At 44.1% G+C, this 25,000-nt stretch overlaps 1 protein-coding gene across 5 annotated transcripts in view; it reads left to right on the top strand.

Annotated features, from left to right (window-relative positions):
* The window catches only part of usp40 (ubiquitin specific peptidase 40), a 26,035-nt gene that overhangs the window by 772 nt on the left and 263 nt on the right, over window positions 1-25,000 (top strand). For 2 of the 5 annotated variants that reach the window (XM_037536478.1, XM_037536479.1), the window contains exons 2-32: window positions 349-657; window positions 1,304-1,368; window positions 2,252-2,365; window positions 4,010-4,174; window positions 4,266-4,412; window positions 5,671-5,814; window positions 6,306-6,434; window positions 6,548-6,661; window positions 7,051-7,158; window positions 7,267-7,654; window positions 8,008-8,089; window positions 8,212-8,380; window positions 8,500-8,584; window positions 8,674-8,744; window positions 9,633-9,979; window positions 10,168-10,309; window positions 10,412-10,472; window positions 11,305-11,358; window positions 11,734-11,822; window positions 14,474-14,560; window positions 14,674-14,710; window positions 14,846-14,910; window positions 16,063-16,137; window positions 16,267-16,321; window positions 16,499-16,566; window positions 17,905-18,023; window positions 19,681-19,746; window positions 20,622-20,832; window positions 21,582-21,677; window positions 23,548-23,642; window positions 23,867-25,000. The exon at window positions 23,867-25,000 is cut by the window's right edge and continues 263 nt beyond it. In XM_037536478.1, coding sequence (XP_037392375.1) covers window positions 456-657; window positions 1,304-1,368; window positions 2,252-2,365; window positions 4,010-4,174; window positions 4,266-4,412; window positions 5,671-5,814; window positions 6,306-6,434; window positions 6,548-6,661; window positions 7,051-7,158; window positions 7,267-7,654; window positions 8,008-8,089; window positions 8,212-8,380; window positions 8,500-8,584; window positions 8,674-8,744; window positions 9,633-9,979; window positions 10,168-10,309; window positions 10,412-10,472; window positions 11,305-11,358; window positions 11,734-11,822; window positions 14,474-14,560; window positions 14,674-14,710; window positions 14,846-14,910; window positions 16,063-16,137; window positions 16,267-16,321; window positions 16,499-16,566; window positions 17,905-18,023; window positions 19,681-19,746; window positions 20,622-20,832; window positions 21,582-21,677; window positions 23,548-23,642; window positions 23,867-23,975 — 3,759 coding nt within the window. In that variant the 5' untranslated portion in view covers window positions 349-455 and the 3' untranslated portion in view covers window positions 23,976-25,000. The remainder of the gene's footprint in view (window positions 1-348; window positions 658-1,303; window positions 1,369-2,251; window positions 2,366-4,009; window positions 4,175-4,265; window positions 4,413-5,670; window positions 5,815-6,305; window positions 6,435-6,547; window positions 6,662-7,050; window positions 7,159-7,266; window positions 7,655-8,007; window positions 8,090-8,211; window positions 8,381-8,499; window positions 8,585-8,673; window positions 8,745-9,632; window positions 9,980-10,167; window positions 10,310-10,411; window positions 10,473-11,304; window positions 11,359-11,733; window positions 11,823-14,473; window positions 14,561-14,673; window positions 14,711-14,845; window positions 14,911-16,062; window positions 16,138-16,266; window positions 16,322-16,498; window positions 16,567-17,904; window positions 18,024-19,680; window positions 19,747-20,621; window positions 20,833-21,581; window positions 21,678-23,547; window positions 23,643-23,866) is intronic. The other 3 variants (XM_037536481.1, XM_037536480.1, XR_005130002.1) reach the window with 2 other exon arrangements.

Raw genomic sequence — 25,000 nt, 5'->3', positions numbered from 1 at the left:
CACTTTGGGTTAATGTCATTAATGTACGTCATGTAGCGTTTGTGTTTCTTTCCATCTACATTTTAGATTTACACATGTAAATGAGTTCTTTATGTCTGTTAGTTTACAATCAGAGTATATATAGAACTTTGCTGCCTATGTAAACCGATGGAGAGTGTAAGTACAGTAGAAGGTGAGAGATTTCTGAAGAGATTATTTTGTGTTTGAGCTGTTCACAAGTAAGTATAGCTGTAGTTCATGGTCACTCTCTAGGCTGCCGATTAATTAAACCCACCAATCACCTTCAATTGTTTTCTTACAGTCTGAGCCCTGTGTGTTGATGATGTTGTTATTTGTTTGTGATGCCAGTAGGATGACCTGTGTGGCAGGCATTGCTGACCGAAGTTGGAGTGTTGCTGTCGCTGAGCGGCTGCTGGAGAGATAACGGAGGAGAAAAACAGCAAGACACCGAGAGAATGTTCGGGGATCTCTTTGAGCAGGAGGGGGAGGGGCTCGGGGACTCGGGTGTGTCGGCAGGGGTTTGTGCAGGTGGAGGTAAGGAGCGTGAGCCACCGCCCCCCAGAGGACCCATCCGGCTGAGCGGGATCAGGAACCAGGGAGGAACCTGCTACCTGAACGCTCTACTACAGACGCTGCTGCTCACGCCGGAGTTCAGGGGTGAGTGAGCTCCCTTCCACAAAGCAGGAATTCTCAGTTCTGATGGATTATTGGAGCGCACCAGTCACGGACTTTAAAGACATTTATGATTCTCGTATCTTTACAGTAGAGTTGGCGCAAAGCTGATTTTATTAACCAAAGATTGTTTATAAACACTAATTAGAAACAGGCAGATTGGCGTGTTGGACTGACATGCACAGATGATCTCTCATGATAGGCAACTCTCAACAGCAGATGTGTGTGACCGGTTACAGTACCAGCTTTTAAGTGCAGAATTCATATTCACTGGCTCAGTAAATAATTTGATTTGGAAAATGCACCACTGCTGGGCCAGTTTAGCCTGAAGGGAAGGTTGTTTAGTTGGAACGTTCCTTACCAGTTCTTCTATTCAGGCTTCACTTTTAGCTCAAGTTCTCTGGCTAACTGTGTAGACTCAGCTTTACAGAATAAAGTCACCTGTTCTGACTCATCTGCTGTAACTGACCTTCTGTGACTCACTAACTGACTTGCACTGATCTGCCTGCATTGATTCGCCTGCTCTGATTGACGTGCTCTGACTCGCCTTGAGTGATTCACCTTTTCTGACTGACATGTACTGACTAGCCTGCACAGACTGACCTTCTCTGATTCACCTGTGTTTTCATAGAGCAGCTGTTCAGTCTGGAGCCCCAGGAGCTCGGGGTCGTTAGGCAGGATGAAGTGGACACCGAGGTGCGTCTGAGTAAATGTGAAGTACTGTTTTATTGAGTTTATGGGACAGGTAGAGAATAATGCAAAGATAAAAACACAGCACTCTAAAGGAAAATAACAGCACAATTACAAATAGGCTGCAAATTTAAAAACTCCTGTTTAGCCTATGTGTCTAATTTTCTGTGGAATGCTGTGCCTGATTTTAGAAGTGCTGTAAGAAAATGATCTTCCACAGGGCACAAGCAGATGTTTGCAGTGAGCAGCTACAGCTGAGTGAAGTGATCTGGACAACAATAACTCTTTAGCAGATGAGAATGGTCAAGAAGATCTGCAACTTCAATGTTAAGATCTTTAAATCTCATAAGCAAGAGCTTGTAAGAGCGTGACGTCAGCGCAGTGATACGCTCTTCATGGACTGTTGCATTCTGAACTAAAGCTGATTTGGAGAAACGGCAGAGAAACCAGCCAGAAGCACATTACAGTAGTTTAATCTGAGTGAGAACTATATGGGCCCTAAAACAGAGCCTTGTGGGACACCATATTGCTTTTCAGAAAACTCAACATTACAACTGACAAATTGGAAGCTGTCTGTCAAATTAGATCCAAACCAGGCAAGAATTTGTCTCTCTAAACTGTGGTTTTTAAGGCTGTTTATTGCAGTATGTTAATCAGCTGTATCAAAAACTGCCCTCAAATTCAGCAGCATCTCCTGCTGACTCTGTGCTGTGATGTTTCCCAAAACCAGACTGAAAAAATCATGCTAGTTTATGCTACTTAGAAACATAACAGTGCTGAGAGGCAACAGTGTTTTCCAAAATCTTAGAAATAAAGTGTGTGTGTGTGTGTGTGTGTGTGTGTGTGTGTGTGTGTGTGTGTGTGTGTGTGTGTGTGTGCGTGCACACAGGTACGTGTTATTCCTCTGGAGCTGCAGAGGCTGTTTGCTCGGCTGCTGCTGCTGGACGAACAAACGGCTTCAACAACTGCACTGACCGACAGCTTCGGCTGGACAAACCACGAGGTACTTACACTAATGTAGTGGGAACAGACAGACAGTGGGTTGGTCTGGGAGGGGCTGTAGGTTGTTGGGGGACTGCAGGTTGTGCGGGGTACTGCTGGTTGTGGGAGGGGGAGCTGCAGGGTGTAGGGGGTGCTTAAGGGTATGGGGGGGACTGCAGAGTTTGGGGGGAGCTGTAGGATGTCAGTCCTTAGTTCCTCCTGGTTGTAATGGGGCCGGTCATGTCATCCTGGTCATGAGTCTAGTGGGATCCTCCTGGTTGTAATGAGTCAGGTTGATCCTCCTGGGTATAATGAGTCCTGTTGGATCCCCTTGGTTGTAATGAGTCTTGTTGGATCCTGTTGGTCGTATTGAGTCCTGTGGGGTCCTCTGGTCATAATGAGTCTAGTGGGATCCTCTTGGTCATAATGAATCAAGTTGATCCTCCTGATAATGATGAGTTCTGTGGGATCCTCCTATTTGTAATGAGTCTAGTCAGATCATGCTGGTTGTAATGAGTCTGGTTGGATCCTCCCAGTTGAAATGAGACTGGTCAGTTCCTCCTGCTCGAAATTAATCTGGTTGGATCCTTCTGGTTGTAATGGGGCCGGTCAGATCCTCATGGTCGTAAAGAGCCCGGTGGGATCATACTGGTCGTAATTAGTCTGGTTAAATCATCCTGGTTAGTCATGGGGCTGTTTGGATCTTCCTGGTCGTAATGGGATCGGTCGGGTCATCCTGGTCATAATGAACCTAGTGGGATCCTCCTGATTGTAATGAGTCGGATTGATCCATCTGGTTATAATGTTAATGTATAATGTAAATAATCCTGTTGGATCCTCCCGGTTAAAATGAGTCCTGTTGGATCCTCCCGGTTAAAATGAGTCCTGTTGGATTCTCTTGGTTAAAATGAGTCCTGTTGGATCCTCCCGGTTAAAATGAGTCCTGTTGGATCCTCCTGGTTAAAATGAGTCCTGTTGGATCCTCCCGGTTAAAATGAGTCCTGTTGGATCCTCCTGGTTAAAATGAGTCCTGTTGGATCCTCCCGGTTAAAATGAGTCCTGTTGGATCCTCCCGGTTAAAATGAGTCCTGTTGGATCCTCCCGGTTAAAATGAGTCCGGTTGGATCCTCCCGGTTAAAATGAGTCCGGTTGGATCCTCCCGGTTAAAATGCGTCCGGTTGCATCCTCCCGGTTAAAATGCGTCCGGTTGCATCCTCCCGGTTAAAATGAGTCCGGTTGCATCCTCCCGGTTAAAATGAGTCCGGTTGCATCCTCCCGGTTAAAATGAGTCCTGTTGGATCCTCCCGGTTAAAATGAGTCCTGTTGGATCCTCCCGGTTAAAATGAGCCCTGTTGGATCCTCCCGGTTAAAATGAGCCCTGTTGGATCCTCCCGGTTAAAATGAGCCCTGTTGGATCCTCCCGGTTAAAATGAGCCCTGTTGGATCCTCCCGGTTAAAATGAGCCCTGTTGGATCCTCCCGGTTAAAATGAGCCCTGTTGGATCCTCCCGGTTAAAATGAGCCCTGTTGGATCCTCTTGGTCGTAATGAGTCCTGTAGGATCATACTGGTCGTAATTAGTCCGGTTGAATCATCCTGGCCTTCATGGGGCTGGATGGTTCGTCTCTCTCTCTCTCTCTCTCTCTCTCTCTCTCTCTCTCTGTGTAGGAAATGAGTCAGCATGATGTTCAGGAGTTGAACAGGATTCTGTTTAGTGCTCTGGAATCTTCTTTGATTGGCACATCTGGCAGCGCTCTGATCCAGGAGCTTTACCACGGAACGCTGGTGAACCAGATCACCTGCAAGGAGTGTAAGAATGTCAGCGAGAGACAGGTGTGTGTTACCACTGTGTGTGTTTGTGTGTACATGTGTGTATTTCCTGTCCTTTGTTGAAATTAACAGTTAACTAACATTTAATTAACAGGAGGATTTCCTGGACCTGACGGTGTGTGTGCGCGGTGTGAGTGGCCTGGAAGAGGCGCTGTGGAGCATGTTTGTCGAGGAGGAAGTGTTTGAGGGAAATAATCTGTACCGCTGCAGTCGCTGTGAACGGCTCGTCCACGCCACGAAGGTCAGAGGTCACAGCGCGCAGTCAGATATTACAGTCGTTCACAGTGTTTGTGGAGAACATATGTGTTTCATAATGTGTCAGAAACCACATATTCCGGTCTGTTGATTATTCTCACACTTCTGAGTTTGTTAATGCTGAGGAGTAAACAGTAGCATTAAACGGCTTCTGCTCACGCGATGAACAACTGCCCGGGAATAACCACTAAATGTACCTATAATTCAGCCAAACATCCTCAACTGAAATTCCACTGATAGATTTTAAAAAATTCAGCTTCAGCTGAAAAGCTCTGCTTGTCATGCATTACTTTTGATGAGGTAACTGATCAAAAATGAAGATAAAATTGAACTGGAGAGTGAATGCAGGTCATAAGCGTCTGTTTCTGTCTTTGTCAGGCAGCACAGTTCACTACTATCATAATGAGGCTTCATTTATTTTTACTGTAAAACGCTGCGTTTGCTCGTGAAATGTTTTTCTTTTCTAACTTTTCTAATCTTGGACGCTGCAGACTCGACCTCCACCGTCCCTCTTGTTACCTTCGTGTATTAATGTTGATGATAAAATGTTACAGTGATGATGGTGAATAATGAGGAGACAGAGCTGAACGTGTGTGTTTTATTAGGACGAATACCGTTCGCTTAGTGCGCTCAGCTAAAGAATTTGGGAAAAGGAGACTGAAACTGGGGAACGGTGATGCTCTGATTAACAGCAGGGGGCGCTCTCACAGTATTCATAGCTTGCTAGTTTTGTTTTGATCTTTTTCAGATCATCAACAGCGGATGTTATTATCATTTTGATTGTGTTTTGTTTCAGCTGTGCATGTATGGTTGGTTACAAGGAAACGGACATGACAGCTGATTATCGACTTCGCTTGAGTAGGTTAAGATTTCCTAACTGGAGATAAGATGCTGTTAGATAAGATAGAATTCCTAAATTAAGGTCAGATTAGCTTTTGTCCACGTTGAAGGATCTACCAGACGTTCCAGCTGCTCTCCTGTTAGCTGAGGGAGATTTTTGAGGGAAGATGAAAATTGATGACCCTCTATGCGCTGTTAAACAAAGTGCTACTTGGTGGAATATAAAAATGCTGGAAACTGTGTTGGCTACATTAGCCTCACAGTTCCAGAGCTAAAACTGAAGAAACAGTGTTGTCTTCTGTGATCGACTGTTATGTGAAATTTCTTCTCAGCATTCCTATAAAATGAAACTTATTTTCTGTGTGTGTGCGTGTGTGTGTGTGTGTGTGTGTGTGTGTGTTTAGTGTGCAAAGCTGAGGAAGCTCCCTCCGTTTCTCACCGTGTCTTTACTGAGGTTCAGTTTTGATTTTGAGAAATGTGAACGCTACAAAGAGACAAGCAGCTACAGTTTCCCGCTCAGTATCGACCTGCAGCCTTACAGCGAACAGGTACACACACACACACACACACACACACACACACACACACACACACACACACACACCCCACTGATACCACCACTCCAGCTAAAATAACCATAACAGAACAAATTAAATATTGCATACCTGTTGCTGATCTCATATTTTACTGGTTGTTTAATAAACAAGCAGAGATGATTTTCTCCTCTAGACAGAGCATTACAGCAGGTAACAGCTAATAACAGAACACTACGGCAGCTAACGGCTAACAGTTCTCCTGTTATAGCACTGAGATGAAAGATTATCTCGTTTTGTGTGTTTTTTTTTTTTGCAGTATGGAAATTGTTTTTTTTTCTTACTGCTCATTTTACTGATACTGATACATTTCACTGTAGCTGAATTAGACTTACATGTTAGTGTTGAAGGGAATGTTTTATTGTAGAATTGGTGTGATGCAGCGATAACACAGAATTGTGTCTTTGTGTGTGTGTTTGTGTCTTTGTGTGTGTGTGTGTCTGCAGTCGTCTCTGTCGGACTCTGAGTTTTGCTATGAGCTTTCCTCCGTTATTATACATAAGGGCGGCTGTTATGGAGGACACTATCACGTCTACATCAAAGACATTGACCAGCTTGGCCACTGGGAGGCGCCGGTCAGTCTGCTCTGTTTTCTCTCTCTCTCTCTCTCTCTCTCTCTCTCTCTGTCTGTGTGTGTGAAGTTACAGATCTAATGTGTGTGTGTGTGTGTGTGTGTGTGTGTGTGTAGGAGGAGGATGTGAAGGAGAAACAGACTCAGAGGAAAATTCAGACTGTGAAAGGAAGTGATGTTCCCATGGACATGGAGGATCCTCTGTCTGTTCTTACTGTAGTTATAGCTCAGGTACACACACACACATACTCTCTCTCAGATATACTCATGCTCACACAGTCAGACCCTGTTTACACCTGGTCACATCACAGCGTCTTGAGTATCAGGATTTTATCTGAATGAGGCCACAGAAAAATGTGCAACAAATCTGTTCACTCAGACCACTTCAGGAGGTGAACTGAGACACATTTGAGCCACGTTATAGCAGCGTAAACACATCCAGCTCTCCAAGTCACATTCAACATCCAGCAGCACTCCCAGTACAGCTGAAACTCCTCCTAGTACAACAGAACCCAGTGTAGTGTCTCAGTGGACTTGTGGTCCGTATTTGCGAGGAAGATGATCATGGAGGACGTACATGGTTGGGGACAGATACTACTCTCTCTCTGTCTCTGTCTCAGGAATCTTCTGGTAGTGTGCTGTTGGACCAGCTTGGCCAGAAACTGATGGACAGAATCGGTTTCTCTTGGAATAAAAAGTTTAGGAAACAGTTTGGACCAATTAATAAGGTACTGAGGTTGGATTTTTTTTGTGGTTTTGGACCGGCAGGATGTGCCCATGTGAGCGTGATGATGGCTCTAATGGTGTGTATTTTCTCTTTGCTGTTTGACTCTCAGTTCCTCCGGAGCCACTCTGATGTTTTCCTGTTGGTGTCAGACGGCTCCCGCGTGGCTCTGAACCCCAAACACACCATCAACACCAACATCCACACTAACGCTAACAGCCCCAAGAGCACTGAGGCAGAAGAGGGGGAGGAGGGGCTCAGTGTGGCACAGGAGGCGGGGCATGAGGCAGAACACCAGTTGGGCACTGAGCAGAGCAGAATGGGCGTGGAGTCTGAGATCTCTTTGGGAGTGGAGCATGAGAGCAGCTGCCACTGGTTTGATCTGAACGACTCCACGGTGACGCCCATACGAGAACGAGACATCAGGAAGCAGTTTGAGGGAAAAGAGAGCGCATATATGCTGTTCTACAGGAAAAAATCACTGCAGAGACCACCGGAAGGTCTGTATGAGGGGCACTTGAGTGATACATTACACACCTTTGTCCGGAAACAAACACTGTTTTATTTATTTGAAACATATTTTACACTCAAATCAATCTGTAAGTGTTATATTAAAACTCTGTGGGAACAGTTTCACAATAATCATTAAATCATCAAAGTGACAGTTCAGCCAAAAATCGTATGTACAAAGTTCCCCCCCCTTTACTGTAGTTCAGCCGCTAAACACGACTCGGCCGATTGATTTTTAGCTGCACTTTTACTTTAACAGTGACTCGCTGCACATATTAATACTAAAGTTATTAGCCTCATTAATAGTTTTCAGTAAATCTAAATGGTGTTCTGTGTTAAACAGCGAGAGGAAACCCTGCTTATAAAGTGCCTCCCCACCTGCTGGAGATAATCCATGAGGAGAATGTTCATCTTCAGCAGAGACGGTACACACACTACCTTAGGTTTAATCTGTTTGTGACACAGCAGCTGCACTAGTCACTGCAGCAATGATAAAATAGGCATATTGATTTGTTGTAGTGACAGTGCGATGATTGTGTTGTTATAGGGCAGAGTTTGATGCCAGCAGTAACACTGTTGAGTTTCGGCTCCATTTGGCTCCTTGTTACTGCCCCCGGAATGGAGCGCTGCAGCCATTCAGCCCGGACACCAGCGCCATCACCATGACCTTTGACCGCAGGAAAACAGTAGGAGACCTGCGACTGGCTGTTTATCAGGTAATTTTTTTAGAGTTTGTGGCATTATCAGATGTGGACATATGAGTATCACAGTGATATTTGTTGTTCAATATGTTTCTGTGATGATTGTGTGATTTTCGCAGTTTTTTTGTGTTCAGATGCAGGATCAGTGGGAGGGGGACATGGCACTGACCATTGCTAAACACCTGCCTGCAGGATTGCACCTGTACAACACACTTACAGGTAACACACTCATGCACACAAATACATACATGTAAAGACACAGTGTTTTATTAGCTGACTGGATAGATCCCTTTGTGTGTGTGTTACAGATGATCAGCAGTCTCTGTACAGTGCTGGAGTATCTAACGGTTCTGACTTGTTTGTCTGGAATGGGAGAGAGGTAACACCAACTCTGTCCAACAATGCCCATCCAGTACCATATAACCCCACCCACATCCACCCATCAGCACCCAATTCTATCCAACACTGTCCAGCACTACCCATCACCACTCAATACCATCCTATACTATTCAGCACTACCCATTACCACTCAGTACCGTCCAGCACTACCCATCACTACTTAATACTGTCAAACACCATCCAGTACTACCCATCACGACTCAATACCATCCAAAATCATCCAGCAATACCCATCACAACTCAACACCATCCAGCACTACCCAACACCACACAACACTGTCCAACATCTCCCAGCACTGCCCATCACCACTCAGTACTGTCCAACACCATCCAGCACTAACAATCACCAGTCAATACCATCTAACACCATCCAGCAATACCCATCACAGCTCAATGCTGTCTAATGCCATCAAGCACTATCCATCACCACTGAATACCATCACACACCATCTAGCAATACCCATCACTACTAAATACCATCAAAGACCATCCAGCACTACCCATCACTACTAAATACCATCAAAGACCATCCAGCACTACCTATCATCACCTAATACTATCCAAGATGCTGCTACTTTTAAGATGTTAGCACTATCTAAGATGGAATCATCACCCAACAGTACCAAACACCATCCTGCGCTACACAACACCACTGAGCATCACTCCAGTGGTACTCAACTTCATCCAGCATAGTCCCACCACTACCCAACACCATTCAGTATACTTCACCGATACTTTCAAGCACTGTCCAGCGCTGCACAACACAAGCAAACATCTAACAGTACCCAACACTATACATTTTCTAAATACCCAACTCTGTATAACCACACTGCATATCTGTATCTGTATGCGTGTTTATGTACGTTAGGTAAACGGGGAGCGAGTGCAGGTCGGCACTGAGTGGGAGCCAGTGTTGCTAAACGTTATGCGGCCATGTGTCCAGCTGGATGCTGGCTCTGACGCTGGAGATGAATCGGGGCTCCAGCGATCCTCACATGGGTTTCCTAGGGCACTCACGCTCAGCGGGGTTCGTGAGGCGCTGGGCCAACAGGAGGCACTTGTCTGCCAGGAGGAGAAGGGGGCAGATCCAGAAGGAGGTGGAGCTAGTGGATGGAGGGTGTGTTCCCCAGAGGCAATGCGGAAAACCCTGCGTGAGCTCACACTCCGGGACGGAGACTCACTGCTGCTGCTCCCACCCAAACGTGCCAGCGACAGGTCAGACCCCGTAGTCAGTTTCAAATTCAGTTAAACTAAGGATCAGAGGTTAGTCTCTGACTAAAACTGAAGATCAGTCTAAGCGATCAATCTCAGACTCAGTTAAACAGAAGATCAGACTCATGTCAGTCTGTGATTGTTCAGTTTTTGTCATTTATCTTTGTTCCTTTTCTCTTTTTCTTGTGCAGTATGTTCAGTGTGAATGGTGATTTGGTGACTCTAATGACGCCCTCTGACTGTCGTTGGCTGCAAGTGCAGTTTTGGCCACAGAGAGCAGCAGAGGAGGAAGAAGAGGGAAAGTTGAAGAAGATTGTAGCTTCAGGAGACACGGTGAGACCACACACGTACACACACATGCTGCTGTACTGGAATGAACGAATGAACAGAGTGTGTGTCCTGAGTTTAATGTGCTGTTAGTGTGTGTGTGTGTAGCTGCTGGGGGAAGTGAAGCAGAGAGCTCTGGAGGAATTGCAGCTTCAGGAACAGCTTACAGGTGAGTAAACCTAACTTTAGAAAATAGTAAATTAAATTATAATTTGCTAGTTGGTAATCCATTAAAGTATAAACTTAAAACTCAATAAAGAAACTTTTATGGATGTTTCTTGAACTGGGTTTAGGCCTGGACTAAGTTGCATTGCCAGTAATGGATCAGTATTAGAAATGCGTTTTAGTCTAGGTGTAGTGCTAATCTGGGTCTGAAAAACTGACCCCTAAACCCTAAACCGAAGTCTGTACCTTTTAATCTCCAAACCTCTAATCTCTAATCACTTACTCTGTAAACTCCTGATCCCTAATCTCTTCACAACAAATCCTTAAACTTTAAACTTCTGATACCCAATCTCTGAACTCCCAGTGTTGGTTTTTCAGACAGGGATTAAGCCGCATCCTGTACTACGCAGTATTCTGAGTGGAGATTCTCCATTAATATGAAAATGTAGTTTAAAGTTTGATGTAATCTCTGTCCTAATCTCTAAATTTATAATCTGAAAACTTCAAGTCTCTCTCTCTCTCTCTCTCTCTCTCTCTCTCTCTCTCTCTCTCCCTCTCCCTCTCTCTCTCTCTCTCTCTCTCTCTCTCTCTCTCTCTCTCTCTCTCTCTCTCTCTCTCTCTCTCTCTCTCTCTCTCTCTCCCCCTCTCTCCCTCCCCCTCTCTCCCCCTCTCTCCCCCTCTCTCCCTCTCTCTCCCTCTCCCTCTCTCTCTCTCTCCCTCTCTCCCTCTCTCCCCCTCTCTCTCTCTCTCTCTCTCTCTCTCTCTCTCTCTCTCTCTCTCTCTCTCTCTCTCTCTCTCTCTCTCTCTCTCTCTCTCTCTCTCTCTCTCTCTCTCAGGGGTACCATGCTGTCTGAGGCAGCTGGATCGAACAGGAAAACTTCTGCCTCCAGGTATAGACCCTTTAAACACCCCTTAGCCCCTGATCACCCACCTCTGAACAATTATTGACACCACAGAAACCACTCACTGACCACTCGTTACCATTCCGAGACCACTTTCTGACCATTCAGACCACTCACTGACCACTCAGAGACCACTCATTACCATTCCTAAACCACTCACTGACCACTCTGTGCACACACACTACCACTCAGACTGCTTATTTCCCCCTCAGACCATGCAATACCACTCAGAGATCACTCACTAATCTGTCAGAAAACACTACCTTTCACAGACCACTCAAAGGCCATTTAGTGACCGTTCACTGACCACACACGTCACCACCAGCTGTCAGTTAATCTGGATGCTCTATGTGTTTCCTGCAGTGCGTGAAGAGCTGTGTTTACGTGATGCAGGTATCAGGTTGATGACATCACTGTATCTGTGTCCTGGACCTGCCCCAGAATGCTCTCAGGTAAGAGTGGGCAGGGTTACTACTCTTAGGTGAAAGTGGGCGGGGTTCCTATGATGTATATGGTGAGTGCAAGTGTGTCTAAGGAGACTCCTAGGTGAAGGCTGCAGTGATGGAGGAGAGATCTAAAGGCTTCAGTGATGTAGGAGAGATCTAACGGCTGCAGTGATGGAGGAGAGATCTAATGGCTGCAGTGATGGAGGAGAGATCTAACGGCTGCAGTGATGTAGGAGAGATCTAACGGCTGCAGTGATGTAGGAGAGATCTAACGGCTGCAGTGATGTAGGAGAGATCTAACGGCTGCAGTGATGTAGGAGAGATCTAACGGCTGTAGTGATGGAGGAGAGATCTAAAGGCTTCAGTGATGGAGGAGAGATCTAACGGCTGCAGTGATGTAGGAGAGATCTAACGGCTGCAGTGATGTAGGAGAGATCTAACGGCTGTAGTGATGGAGGAGAGATCTAAAGGCTGCAGCGATGGAGGAGAGATCTAAAGGCTTCAGTGATGGAGGAGAGATCTAGCAGCTTCAGTGATGTAGGAGAGATCTAACAGCTTCAGTGATGTAGGAGAGATCTAAAGGCTGCAGCGATGGAGGAGAGATCTAAAGGCTTCAGTGATGGAGGAGAGATCTAATGGCTTCAGTGATGTAGGAGAGATCTAAAGGCTTCAGTGATGTAGGAGAGATCTAAAGGCTTCAGTGATGGAGGAGAGATCTAAAGGCTTCAGTGACGTAGGAGAGATCTAAAGGCTTCAGTGATGGAGGAGAGATCTAAAGGCTTCAGTGATGGAGGAGAGATCTAACAGCTTCAGTGATGGAGGAGAGATCTAACAGCTTCAGTGATGGAGGAGAGATCTAACAGCTTCAGTGATGTAGGAGAGATCTAAAGGATCAAGCGATGGAGGAGAGATCTAAAGGCTTCAGTGATGTAGGAGAGATCTAAAGGCTTCAGTGATGGAGGAGAGATCTAAAGGCTTCAGTGATGTAGGAGAGATCTAAAGGCTTCAGTGATGGAGGAGAGATCTAAAGGCTTCAGTGATGGAGGAGAGATCTAAAGGCTTCAGTGATGGAGGAGAGATCTAAAGGCTTCAGTGATGGAGGAGAGATCTAAAGGCTTCAGTGATGGAGGAGAGATCTAAAGGCTTCAGTGATGGAGGAGAGATCTAAAGGCTTCAGTGATGGAGGAGAGATCTAAAGGCTTCAGTGATGGAGGAGAGATCTAAAGGCTTCAGTGATGGAGGAGAGATCTAAAGGCTTCAGTGATGGAGGAGAGATCTAAAGGCTTCAGTGATGGAGGAGAGATCTAAAGGCTTCAGTGATGGAGGAGAGATCTAAAAGGCTGCAGTGATGGAGGAGAGATCTAACGGCTGCAGTGATGGAGGAGAGATCTAACGGCTGCAGTGATGGAGGAGAGATCTAAAGGCTTCAGTGATGTAGGAGAGATCTAAAGGCTTCAGTGATGGAGGAGAGATCTAAAGGCTTCAGTGATGGAGGAGAGATCTAAAAGGCTTCATTGATGTAGGAGAGATCTAACGGCTGCAGCGATGGAGGAGAGATCTGAAGGCTTCAGTGATGGAGGAGAGATCTGAAGGCTTCAGTGATGGAGGAGAGATCTGAAGGCTGCAGTGATGGAGGAGAGATCTGAAGGCTGCAGTGATGGAGGAGAGATCTGAAGGCTGCAGTGATGGAGGAGAGATCTGAAGGCTGCAGTGATGGAGGAGAGATCTGAAGGCTGCAGTGATGGAGGAGAGATCTGAAGGCTGCAGTGATGGAGGAGAGATCTGAAGGCTGCAGTGATGGAGGAGAGATCTCCTCTTTCCTGTGGAAACTTTGTCTTTTCTGAAATCCTTTTTTTTTACAACATCCGTTGTAAAAAGCGCTATACAAATAAATTTGATTTGATTTGATTTGATTTAAAGGCTTCAGTGATGTAGGAGAGATCTAACGTTAGTTCTTAAATCTGGTGAGAGCGTTTTAGGGGCAAAGGGACCTCCAGAAGCTGACAAGGCTGAAACTTGCTTCCTATTTGTCTTGTTCGTATTTTCCCGCTCCAGCAGCTCCGTTCTGCCCGCCAATAACTGCTGCACAATTTAAGATGGAACAGGAAAATTCAAACACTGGCAAAAAGCTCACTTTGGCTTTGTGGTTAGCTGAAAGGCATTAAAGGAATGAGGAGGCTGCTTTGTTTCTGGGCAACATTAGCTTATTTCACAGAACAAACAGGTCAGTATCGCCTGCTAACCCACACTGACACAAGGAATCATAAAGCAGCCGAAGCAAAATACTTTGCTTAATGGTGGTATAAAGTCAGAAACTTTTAGGGTTTTAGGGTTAATCACATTTTAATTGTATCAGTGCTGAGAGCTCTATAATTCAACATACACTAAGCAATGTTGTTTCCACGTTGTTGAGGACCGTGGAGTGCTCAACCACCTCTGAAAACCCCCTTTAACTCTGATTGTGAGTGAGTGGGGGTCTTCAATAAATTACCTGTTGAATCCTTTGAGTTCTCAGGCTGCGTTTCTCAGCTGTGGTTTAAAGTTGTATGGAAAAGCCTTCAGTGGCGTAACAGCTGAGAAACGCAGCCTTCCTCAACTGCATCAATTTTGATTCTTTATCCACTTCATTACTTCATCTTCATCACTCTGTCCTGCAGCTGTTCCTGTACTGCAGAGTGAGCACAGCACCCTCCAGTGAGCCGGACCTGGAGCTCATAGTGGAGGAAACGCTCTCAGTGAAGGAGGTCAGTCTGAGTGTGTGTGTGTGTAGTATCTGTGTGAACATCTTGAATGTCTGTGTGTGTGTGTGTGTGTGTGTGTGTGTGTTTTAATTCTCAGTGCTCTGTGTTTGTTTCAGTGTGTGATGGAGATGGTCCGAGCAGCTGGGCTGGAAGGTAAATTCTGATTCTTCTGCTTGTCTTTCCTGCTTTTCTCTGACAATCAGCCGAACTATAGCTTATAAACAGTGTGTGTGTGTGTGTGTGTGTGTGTGTGTGTGTGTGTGTGTGTGTGTGTGTGTCTGTCTGTAGGAACCTGTTGGCACGTGCGTAGGATGGACTGGTGTGAGGAGGTCGGGGAACCTCTTAGGGATGAGGTACAGGAACATACACATACACCTACACCAGGTCTACACGGGTACATAACTGACCTGATCCGACTGGTACTGATCAATTTGAAACCAGACCAGACCCAATTGTCAACCCAACTCGACTGGACCCCATGACTCAAACACCACATGAAAATACAAATTATAAGCACTGTACAGTGTCAAAGTCTTAGTAACTGTTATTTGGGGACCACTTGGGAGCCTAATAATTTTTACTAGGGCCACAGAATCACTTGATCTGTTCCTGCCTGGACGCATGATTCTGAGACCCAGTTGTAACCAAATGGCACTTATGAGTTCTAAACATGAATTCTCTCACATACATCTCTCTCGTACAGAGTGGATTATCACACACAGACTTTACAACACACAGACTTTACATCGCCAACACGTCTCTCTCGCCATCGCCAACACGTCTCTCTCGCCATCGCCAACACGCCTCTCTTCCCATCGCCCCTCATACCATCGCCGTCAAGCCCCTCTCACCATCACAGACGCCCCTCACACCATCGCCAACACGTCTCTCTTACCATCACCGCCACGCCCCCTTACCATCGCCAACACGTCTCTCTCGCTATCGCCAACACGTCTCCTCCCACCACCGACATGTCCTTCTCGCCTATACAGACACACCCCTCTCGTCTACACCGACACGTCCCACTCATCACCGACACACCCCTTACCATCTTCAACACATCTTTCTCACCTACACCAGCATGCCCCTCTCACATACACCAGTATGTCCCTGTCGCCTACACTGACATGTCCATCTCTTCATCACCAACATGGCCTTCTCACCTACACCAATGCACCCCTCACTACCACTGACACGTCCCTATCGCCTACACCGATACGTCCCTCTCACCGTTACCAACATGTCCCTCTCACTGCACATTGAGTGACTGAGGATAATGTTCTGCTGAACTTTGTTCCTGGTTTCATCCAGGGGTTCATTCAACCCTTCAGAAGTTAATGCCTTGCATGAAAAATTGGTCTGAAACTTGATATTTTGGGAGCTGTCACGTAGCAGCTGTCTAACACACACACACACACACACACACACACACACACGCACTCTGATGTGGTCAATGTAGTTTTGCTGTGAATGTGTATGACGGTGTTTTTTATGTTTCCTGATAGAACGCTTCTTTGCTGGAAGTGGGCGTTGCTAACGGAGACACACTGGTGCTCACTGAAGGACAGCTGCCCCCTAAGGTGATGTCACACAATCAGTCAAGTCACATGATCTGTGTTTATGGAGCTCGAACATTACAGTGTTTGTAGATGTTCAATTTAGTTTAGTTAGACTGTTGAAAACATCCTGTGTGTGTCTGTGTGTTTCAGGGCTTTCTGAAGTTGATGATAAGCTGGTGGTGCGGGTGGAGTGAAGATCCAGGTGGTGAGTGTGTATCTGCTTTTCTGGAGCCGAATCACAACGCTGACAGAATGCACACTGCAAGTTAGACACACTCAGTTCAGCAGTGTGATGTGGGGTGGTGATGGGGTGGACCCGGTGTTGAGTACAGCCCTCACTCTGGAGTGTGTGTGTGTGTGTGTGTGTGTGTGTGTGTTTCAGAGATGATGAAGTTTGTTGGGTTTGTGGAAATCTCTGAAGAAGCTTCACTGCAGGATCTCAGGTGTCAGGTAGATCTTAGCTTTGCAACTGACACTTGACTGCAGTGCTCACTGCATACTGCATACACATTACATATCATAAACACTACTGTACACTTCACTGTGCACTATATTCTATACACTACATGCTATACTCTGTCTACTACACACTGTACTCTATACACTACACACTATACACCACACACTGTACACATACACCACACACTATATACTGTTCTATGTACTACACATATGCTATACACAACACACTGTAAACTATACAGTGTATACACTGTACACTACACTCTACAGCGGGGTCATGAGCTCTTGCAGAGTTTGGTGGTTTACTGCTCAGCCTTCAGATTCAGCTCAGCTGCTGATAGTAAGAGTTAGTTGGCGTTTTAGAACAAGAAAATCACAGAACTGTGCTGAACATCAGCCACTCTGTACTACACACTACATACAACATACTATACACTTTATACTACAAAGTACACACTACAAACTACACCAGGGGTGTCCAGAGTCCGGCCCCAGGGCCAAATCCAGCCTGCGGACAGATTTTAATCAGCCTGCAGCTTTTGTTTTAGAGTGTGTTATAAGTGGCCCGTTGGTCAGTTTGCTGCAGTTCTTCCTCTCACCTGATGGGGGCATTTAGTTTATGAAAAAAATCAAACTAACACTGAGAACCGGGGATTTTGGAAAGATTTTATTGAGAGCCACAACAAATGTGTAAACCTTGTAATTCAAAACACTGTAATAAATTTAATACCAACAGATATGAACATTACAGTAAATATTCAGGAGAGAAACTAAAGCAGCTGCAGCTCCCCGAGTCTCAGACCACTGAATTCCTATCAGCAAAATCAGCAGCTCAGGAAATATTAACCCTTAAAGGAGGAACAATAACGGCTGTTTTACACTGTGTAATCTAATCTAATAGTCATTTCTGAATTTCTACTGTATTTATTTCACATATAAAGAACATAATCTAACAAAACTACTTGGCTGTATTTTGAAAACTTAATATTTTCAACAATTTGTGAACAATATTTAGGCCCTCAGGTATTTTGACATGGCCTGATCTGGCTCACTTTGGAAAAAAAAAAAGTTTGGACATCCCTGTATTACACACTACATAGTAAACACTGTATTAATATATACTACATACTGCACACTGTACACTACATGCATTTATACTGTATGTGCTGCACAGTATAATACGGTAATACTGCACTGCATACAGATCAGTACAGCAGGATCAATGTTACTGTTTATATATTATCATGTACACACTCTATACTGTACACTCTCTAGATACACTGTGTGTGTGTGTGTGTGTGTGTGTGTGTGTGTGTGTGTGTGTAGGTGCTGACTCTGCCTGCGCTTGTGGATGTGTGTGTGCCAACACCTGAATTTCTCAGAGTTTGGTTGGTGGAAAATCAGAGACTCAACAAGATCCTCAGAGGAAACACACTTACTCTCAGGTACACGCACACATACACACACTCCGGTGAACATATGCAAGTGGTCAGTGCTGTAAGAACACCCCTTGTTTCATTACAGATGAAACTGCTGGAGCTTTTCTGTTCATTCCAGCTGATCAAACCTCAGAAAAACTAAATATTGTGATGCATTATGTATCATGGAAATGGCTTAAAGTATTAATGTTATATTTTGCCATATGTTTTGCCACAACAACATTTTAATACAGACACCTATGATCGCCTCAACGAGCTTATGTATGTGTTTAGGCAAGAACCTGGCAATATGATACTTATCATGACACAGGGGTTGCAATTATATATATCGCCTTGCTTTACAGTATTGCAATACACTGCCCTTTTTTTTAAAAATCTAGTTTTAGGAAAACTGTTAGAGTATAAAAAACACTACCATATGCAACTCTGAGTAAAAGAATAAAGACTAATGAATGAAGATAGATTACAACACTGCCATCAGGGGTTAAACACAACTTGAAATGAACTGCTGAGCCATTCATCACGAATCTTTGTGTATGTAAACTATTTAAATATACTTAAAAATCGATGCTGTGTTTTTGAGAATCAGTGTAGTATCATAGAACAAAATATTGCAACTCAAGTGTATTGATGTTTTCTTTCTTGCTGTGTTACGGAGTTGTTTTTAAGCCACTTGGCTGCTGTGTTAACCGAGTCATTTCCGATGACACTCAATTGCTGCATTACCAAGTAGTTTCTTATGCAGCTTGGCTTCTGCGTTACCGAGTTGTGTCTGACGTCACTCGGCTGCTATGTTACCGAGTCGTGTCTGATGTCGTTTGGCTGCAGCGTTACTGAATTATTTCTTATGCCACTATGCCCAGTCTGAAATATTGCAGGCACTGCAGTTTAAAATGCAGGCATAAGTTTAAACTGCAGCTTTTGAGGACTCGTTTGACTCATTTGTGTTTTACCTTGAGCTAAATTCTAGTCCTCAGCTAAGATAATGACAGAGCAGTCTCCCCCTGAAGTTATCATTTTATTTCTGTTATGTAACAATAACGTTGGTTTTGTGTAAAGTGCTGTTATTTAAGCAATATAACACGAGAGGGAGCATGTTATTGCCAAATAACACCACGGCTGTGATGAACTTGGGACCAAATCACAGCAGTGGTGTTATTTCGCGATAACAGACAACCTTGAGTGTTCGGTGGCTTACAGTTAACTGAATTAAGTAAGGAATAAATAAATTGGCCCTTGAATGTGGCATTTAATATATTTTAATGTTCGCAATTCCTTTCGCCAAATTATAATTTCTTAACAAGCAGCTTGTTGCTGCGTCACAGTAACGAGCTCCGCTCACTCGCTGCTAATAGTTCGTTCTCTAACTCCTTACGCAAACAGTTTGACAGACAGTTCTGAAACTGACCGTTTCAGAATTTAGTGTAGTCTTATATTTGGTCAGAGACTGACCAAATCAGCTGTAGGTTAAATGTAATATTAAAAGAGTGGAAAACCTGTGATGTTGTGGCGAAATAACAGCACGGTTAGAAAACCTCTCTATCAGTCAGCTTGCGTGGCCGGAACTAACTGCTGTATAAATATTATCAATATATTAAAACATGTTAATGTTGTTAACATTGTTGATGTTAACGTTGTTATTTTTGTTAATGTTGTTTGGCAGGAAGATGAAGGTGGTGTGTGGGAGTGAGGTTTGCATTCAGAAGCTGCAGTGTGAGGAGAATCTTGGGTGAGTTTCAACAACATCAGACTAAACCCAAGCTAAGCTCAGACTAATCAGAGACTAAACCCAAACTAAGCCCAGAATAATCAGAGACTTAAACTAAATCCAGACTAAACATAATCAGAGAATAAGCCCAAACTAAACCCAGATTAAATCAAGAGACCAAATCCAAACTAACCCTAAATCTAACCCAGAATAAACTCATACTAAACACAGACTAAAGCCAGAATAAACAAAAATTAATTAGTCCCTTTCACAACAGAGGCTAAACCCAGACTAAACCCTATAACAAACCCAGACTAAACCCCAACAGAGCTTACACCAAGACTAAACCCAGACTAAACTCTACTTAAACCCAGACCAAACCCTAAACTAAACCCAACTAAACAGAGTCTAAATCCCAAATACTAAATTGGATGGCAACCAACATCAGTCTAAATGCAGACTAATACTAGAATAAACCCAAGATAAATCAAGACTAGATCCTAAAACTAACAACACCAGACCATCAATACACTAAACCCAAACTAAACACAGACAAAGTCCAAACTAAACAGAGCTTAAAACTCAGACCAGCAATAGATTAAATGTAGACCAGCACTAGACTAAACCCAAACCACACAGAGCCTAAACAAAGCCTACACTAATCCCAAACTAAGCTGAGTCTAAACCCAAACTAAATAGAGCCTTGACCCAGACCAACCTTAGACTAAACCTGAACTAAACACAGACTGAACAGAGACTAAACACAGAACAACACATACACCTAGACCAACACCAGTCTAAGCCCAGACTATAACAGATGGAAACCAGACTACAGTCACTCCAAACATAGACCAGTGACACTGTTTTACTGAATTAGTTTGTTTCTGTCTGCTCAGGGTAAAAGATGTTCTGCTGAGAGTGTGGATGGGCGTGCCAGGCGAGAGGGCGTATTACCCTTCTCAGGAGTTTGTTTGGGACGCTGGGCGAGACCCCTGCGCGAAGGGGCTTTACCATTCACTCTCTTCCCTCTACGGCATCTCCCCCGAAAACCTGCTGCTGGCCAAACACCTGCCTGAAAAACACACCTGGATGCCCATCCACAACTGGGTGAGAACACTTGCATAAAACAAACCCTGACTGTGTGGAGAGACAAGCACATATTTTTGTTGCGGCAGTAAAGTTCAGAACTTAGTCATAAAGTTCATGTGAAAATCTGGGAAAAGTTCAGTCATTCCTTCCCTTCACAGCCTTGGGCTTAAACTGTTTGTTATTGACAACATACCTGGTTAAATTGTTACGTAAAATACACACATTTTATTTACTATCCAAAACCGCCAGTTGAACCTACATGTTTCTTCTGGGTTTTATATGGAATGTTGATGATGAGAAAATAGTAGAAAATTGGAAATAATACGTTTTCTGTGGGGACTATGTTGCCTCACAACACTCTGCATGTACCCCTCCACCATGAATTGATTTTAAGACCAAAATCATCTCAAACCTAACATCTCAGACATCAGGCAGCGTAATCATGACCATTTCATGTAATCCCTTTTTTGTGAGGGAGCCTTTAGAGGCATTAAAACTCTTCATAGTGTAGACAGTGTGTACATAATAATGTGTTCTTTGAATATAAAATGAATTTTAATAAAACATTTCTTATGTAAAGGTCCAGTAGATGAGATCAAAGAATATGAGTTAAGCAGATCAGTCTTAATGTTTAAGGTCCAACAGGCTGGTCTGGTCATTCTTGAAGACTTGGCCCGGGATGCTCTAACCATCTCATTGTAGGTTCAGGGTGGTAGGGTCAGTGTTTGTTCACTGTAATGTAAATAAATTAATCCTCTTTCAATCAGACTCAGCAGGTCTCCAAACGGAAGAAGAAGAAAAAGGTGGAGAGTCTTCAGGGAGCTCCATATTGCCTCAGAGATGGAGACATCATCGGTGTGAAGGTAAAACAGCCACTGAGAGTGCCGTTTATCACCACCTATGTTACAATGCAAATTCATATGTTATTCTGATGAGTTTGGTCAGGTGTTAAATAAAGTTAAGTGTCTGCTTTAAATTTGCTCTTTTACTTTGAAACCTGCGATGGTAATCCACTTTAAGCTTAAGACTGAAACTGGGCTAATAAATGTGTTTTCTTGAAGTCCTGTCAGAATTTTTTTAACCATCCCCTCCAGTGACCTACTGTTCAATACTAAACTTTACCATCCCTTACCATACTCTACAGTACACTTCTGGACTTTACCATCCCCTACAATTCACTACTGTGCACTCCTGGACTTTACTATCCCCTACCATACCCTCTTGGACTTTACCCTACTATACACTTCTGGACTTTACTATCCCCTACCATACCCTCTTGGACTTTACCATGCCCTACAATACCCTACTGTACACTTCTGAACTTTACCATGCCCTACAATACCCTGCTGTACCCTTCTGAACTTTACCATGCCCTACAATACCCTACTGTACCCTTCTGAACTTTACCATGCCCTACAGTACCCTACTGTACACTTCTGGACTTTACTATCCCCTACCATACCCTCTTGGACTTTACCATGCCCTACAATACCCTACTGTACACTTCTGAACTTTACCATGCCCTACAATACCCTGCTGTACCCTTCTGAACTTTACCATGCCCTACAATACCCTACTGTACCCTTCTGAACTTTACCATGCCCTACAGTACCCTACTGTACACTTCTGGACTTTACTATCCCCTACCATACCCTCTTGGACTTTACCATGCCCTACAATACCCTACTGTACACTTCTGAACTTTACCATGCCCTACAATACCCTGCTGTACCCTTCTGAACTTTACCATGCCCTACAATACCCTACTGTACCCTTCTGAACTTTACCATGCCCTACAGTACCCTACTGTACACTTCTGGACTTTACTATCCCCTACCATACCCTCTTGGACTTTACCATGCCCTACAATACCCTACTGTACACTTCTGAACTTTACCATGCCCTACAGTACCCTACTGTACACTTCTGAACTTTACCATCCCCTACAGTACCCTACTGTACACTTCTGGACTTTACCATCCCCTACAGTACCCTACTGTACACTTCTGGACTTTACCATCCCCTACAGTACCCTACTGTACACTTCTGGACTTTACCATGCCCTACAGTACCCTACTGTACACTTCTGGACTTTACCATCCCCTACCATACCCTCTTGCACTTTACCATGCCCTACAATACCCTACTGTACACTGCTGGACTTTACCATCCCTTACAATATCCTACTGTACACTCCTGGACTTTACAATTCCTCATCATACCCTACCGTATACTCCTGGACTTTACCCTACTGTACACTCCTGGACTTCACCATCCCATACAATTCCATGCTGTACACTCCTGGCCTTTACAATCCCCTACAGTAGCCTACTGTGCATGCCTGGACTTTATCATCCCCTACAATACCCTACCGTACACTCCTGGGCTGTGCTATTCCTTAGCATACCCTGCTGTACACTCTTGGACTTTGCCATACACTACCACACTGTATCGTACACTCCTGGACTACCCCTTCTCAACCCCCCACTCATACTATAATGTACTCTACTACCATACCTTATTATACTGTATTGCCAGACTCTACTATTGTATCTTATTATACTCTCTTAAAATACTTTACTATATTTTCATACTATGCTCTGTACTGTATTGTACTCTGCTACTGTACCATACTGTACTCTACCTCCTTAGCTTACTGTACTCTATTATTGTACGGTTCTCCTCTACCACACTTTACTCTAATACATCTGTTTATCTTGTGTGTGTGTGTAGAATTTGCTTGTTGACTCTAATAGAGAGTTCAATACGCTGCAGGACGAGGAGGCCCAGCAGAGACTCAGGGAACAAACAGAGAACCGCAGGAAAGAGTGAGGAACCGCACACACACACACACACACACACACACACACACACGCACACGCACACACACGCGCACACACACTAGTACATGCAGGCATGCACGCGCACACACACTAGTACATGCAGGCATGCACGCGCACACACACATACTAATATAAACTAATACAGCTGATGATCACTAAAGAGACTGAATAAATGATTTATTATTTATTTATTTATTTTGTCTGTCTAGAGGGCATGCTAATGTCACTCAGGAGGCATGGCCTGAGGGAAAGACCAGAGCAACTAAACACAGGAAGCCTGAAGTGGCCTTGTCCATCAATGTGGGCGTGTTCAGATAGCACCGCCTCAAACCAGAAGCCACACCCACGAGAGTCAAACCACGCCCAGCAGAACCTTCTGCCCATGGACAGGTTGGGGCAACAGGACACCAGAGAACCAATCAGAATTCAACACAAGGAATAGTAGAGGCTCATGGGAAATACTGTAAGGGGCTCATTGCCGATGTGCAGAGACCCTTCCCCCACAGTGCATTGTGGGTAAAATCTCTCACCTGCTGTTTTCTACTGTTCTGTTGTTTTTTACTGTACTATTTTTTCATTCTTGTGTTTTCTGAGAAGTTTTTTTTTTTGTTTTTTCGCTCAGCACAGCAGCTCCCCCAACTGGAGAATAAGATGTTTTGTTTAAGAGGCTGTGTGTGTATAAGAAAATTTACTGAAGCTGTTATTTAGGTTTCTGTTAATGGAGTGTTTGTAACGGTTCGGTGTAGGTTTCATATTGAAATGTTGATTATATGGATGAACATGTTCATAATTTCATAACTTAAACTGGATGCAGCAACGCTAACCAGAAAAACATGCAGCATCACTTTTAATTTAGAGTCAGATCAGAATTCGAAGAACAGTGAGTCAAAGACCATCAGAAATATACATTTGAGGAATGTAAAGGAATAAACTTTTTTTTTCGATTTTTTTGGGAAATTATTCATTCTGTGGTTGTTGGAGGTCAGTGTTGGGGGTAGAACTGCCCTTGTGTTGGTGGGCGGAGCTGTAGTGATGCTGGGTGGGGCTCTAGTTTTTGACCCCTTTACTTCAAACTGTGCAGTTTTACATCAAAATATTCACAGAGCACTTTCCCTATAATAATAATAATAATAATAATAATAATAATAATAATAACAACAACACGCACATGACTGTGTTAAAAAAAGTCTGAAATACTGTTTTTCTCTCTCTCTCACACACACACAGCTTAGTTTCAGCCTCTTTTTATTTTTCTGATTGGGTAAATAAGGATTTGTGGGTAACATAATATATATTTTCATTGTGCTGATCATGAGCAGTGTGCAGTGGGTCTGCAGAGCTGC

Source organism: Pygocentrus nattereri, chromosome 30 (genome assembly GCF_015220715.1).
Source record: "Pygocentrus nattereri isolate fPygNat1 chromosome 30, fPygNat1.pri, whole genome shotgun sequence".
In the NCBI taxonomy this organism is placed as follows: Eukaryota; Metazoa; Chordata; class Actinopteri; order Characiformes; family Serrasalmidae; genus Pygocentrus; species Pygocentrus nattereri.
This window is presented reverse-complemented; position numbering and strand designations above follow the sequence as displayed.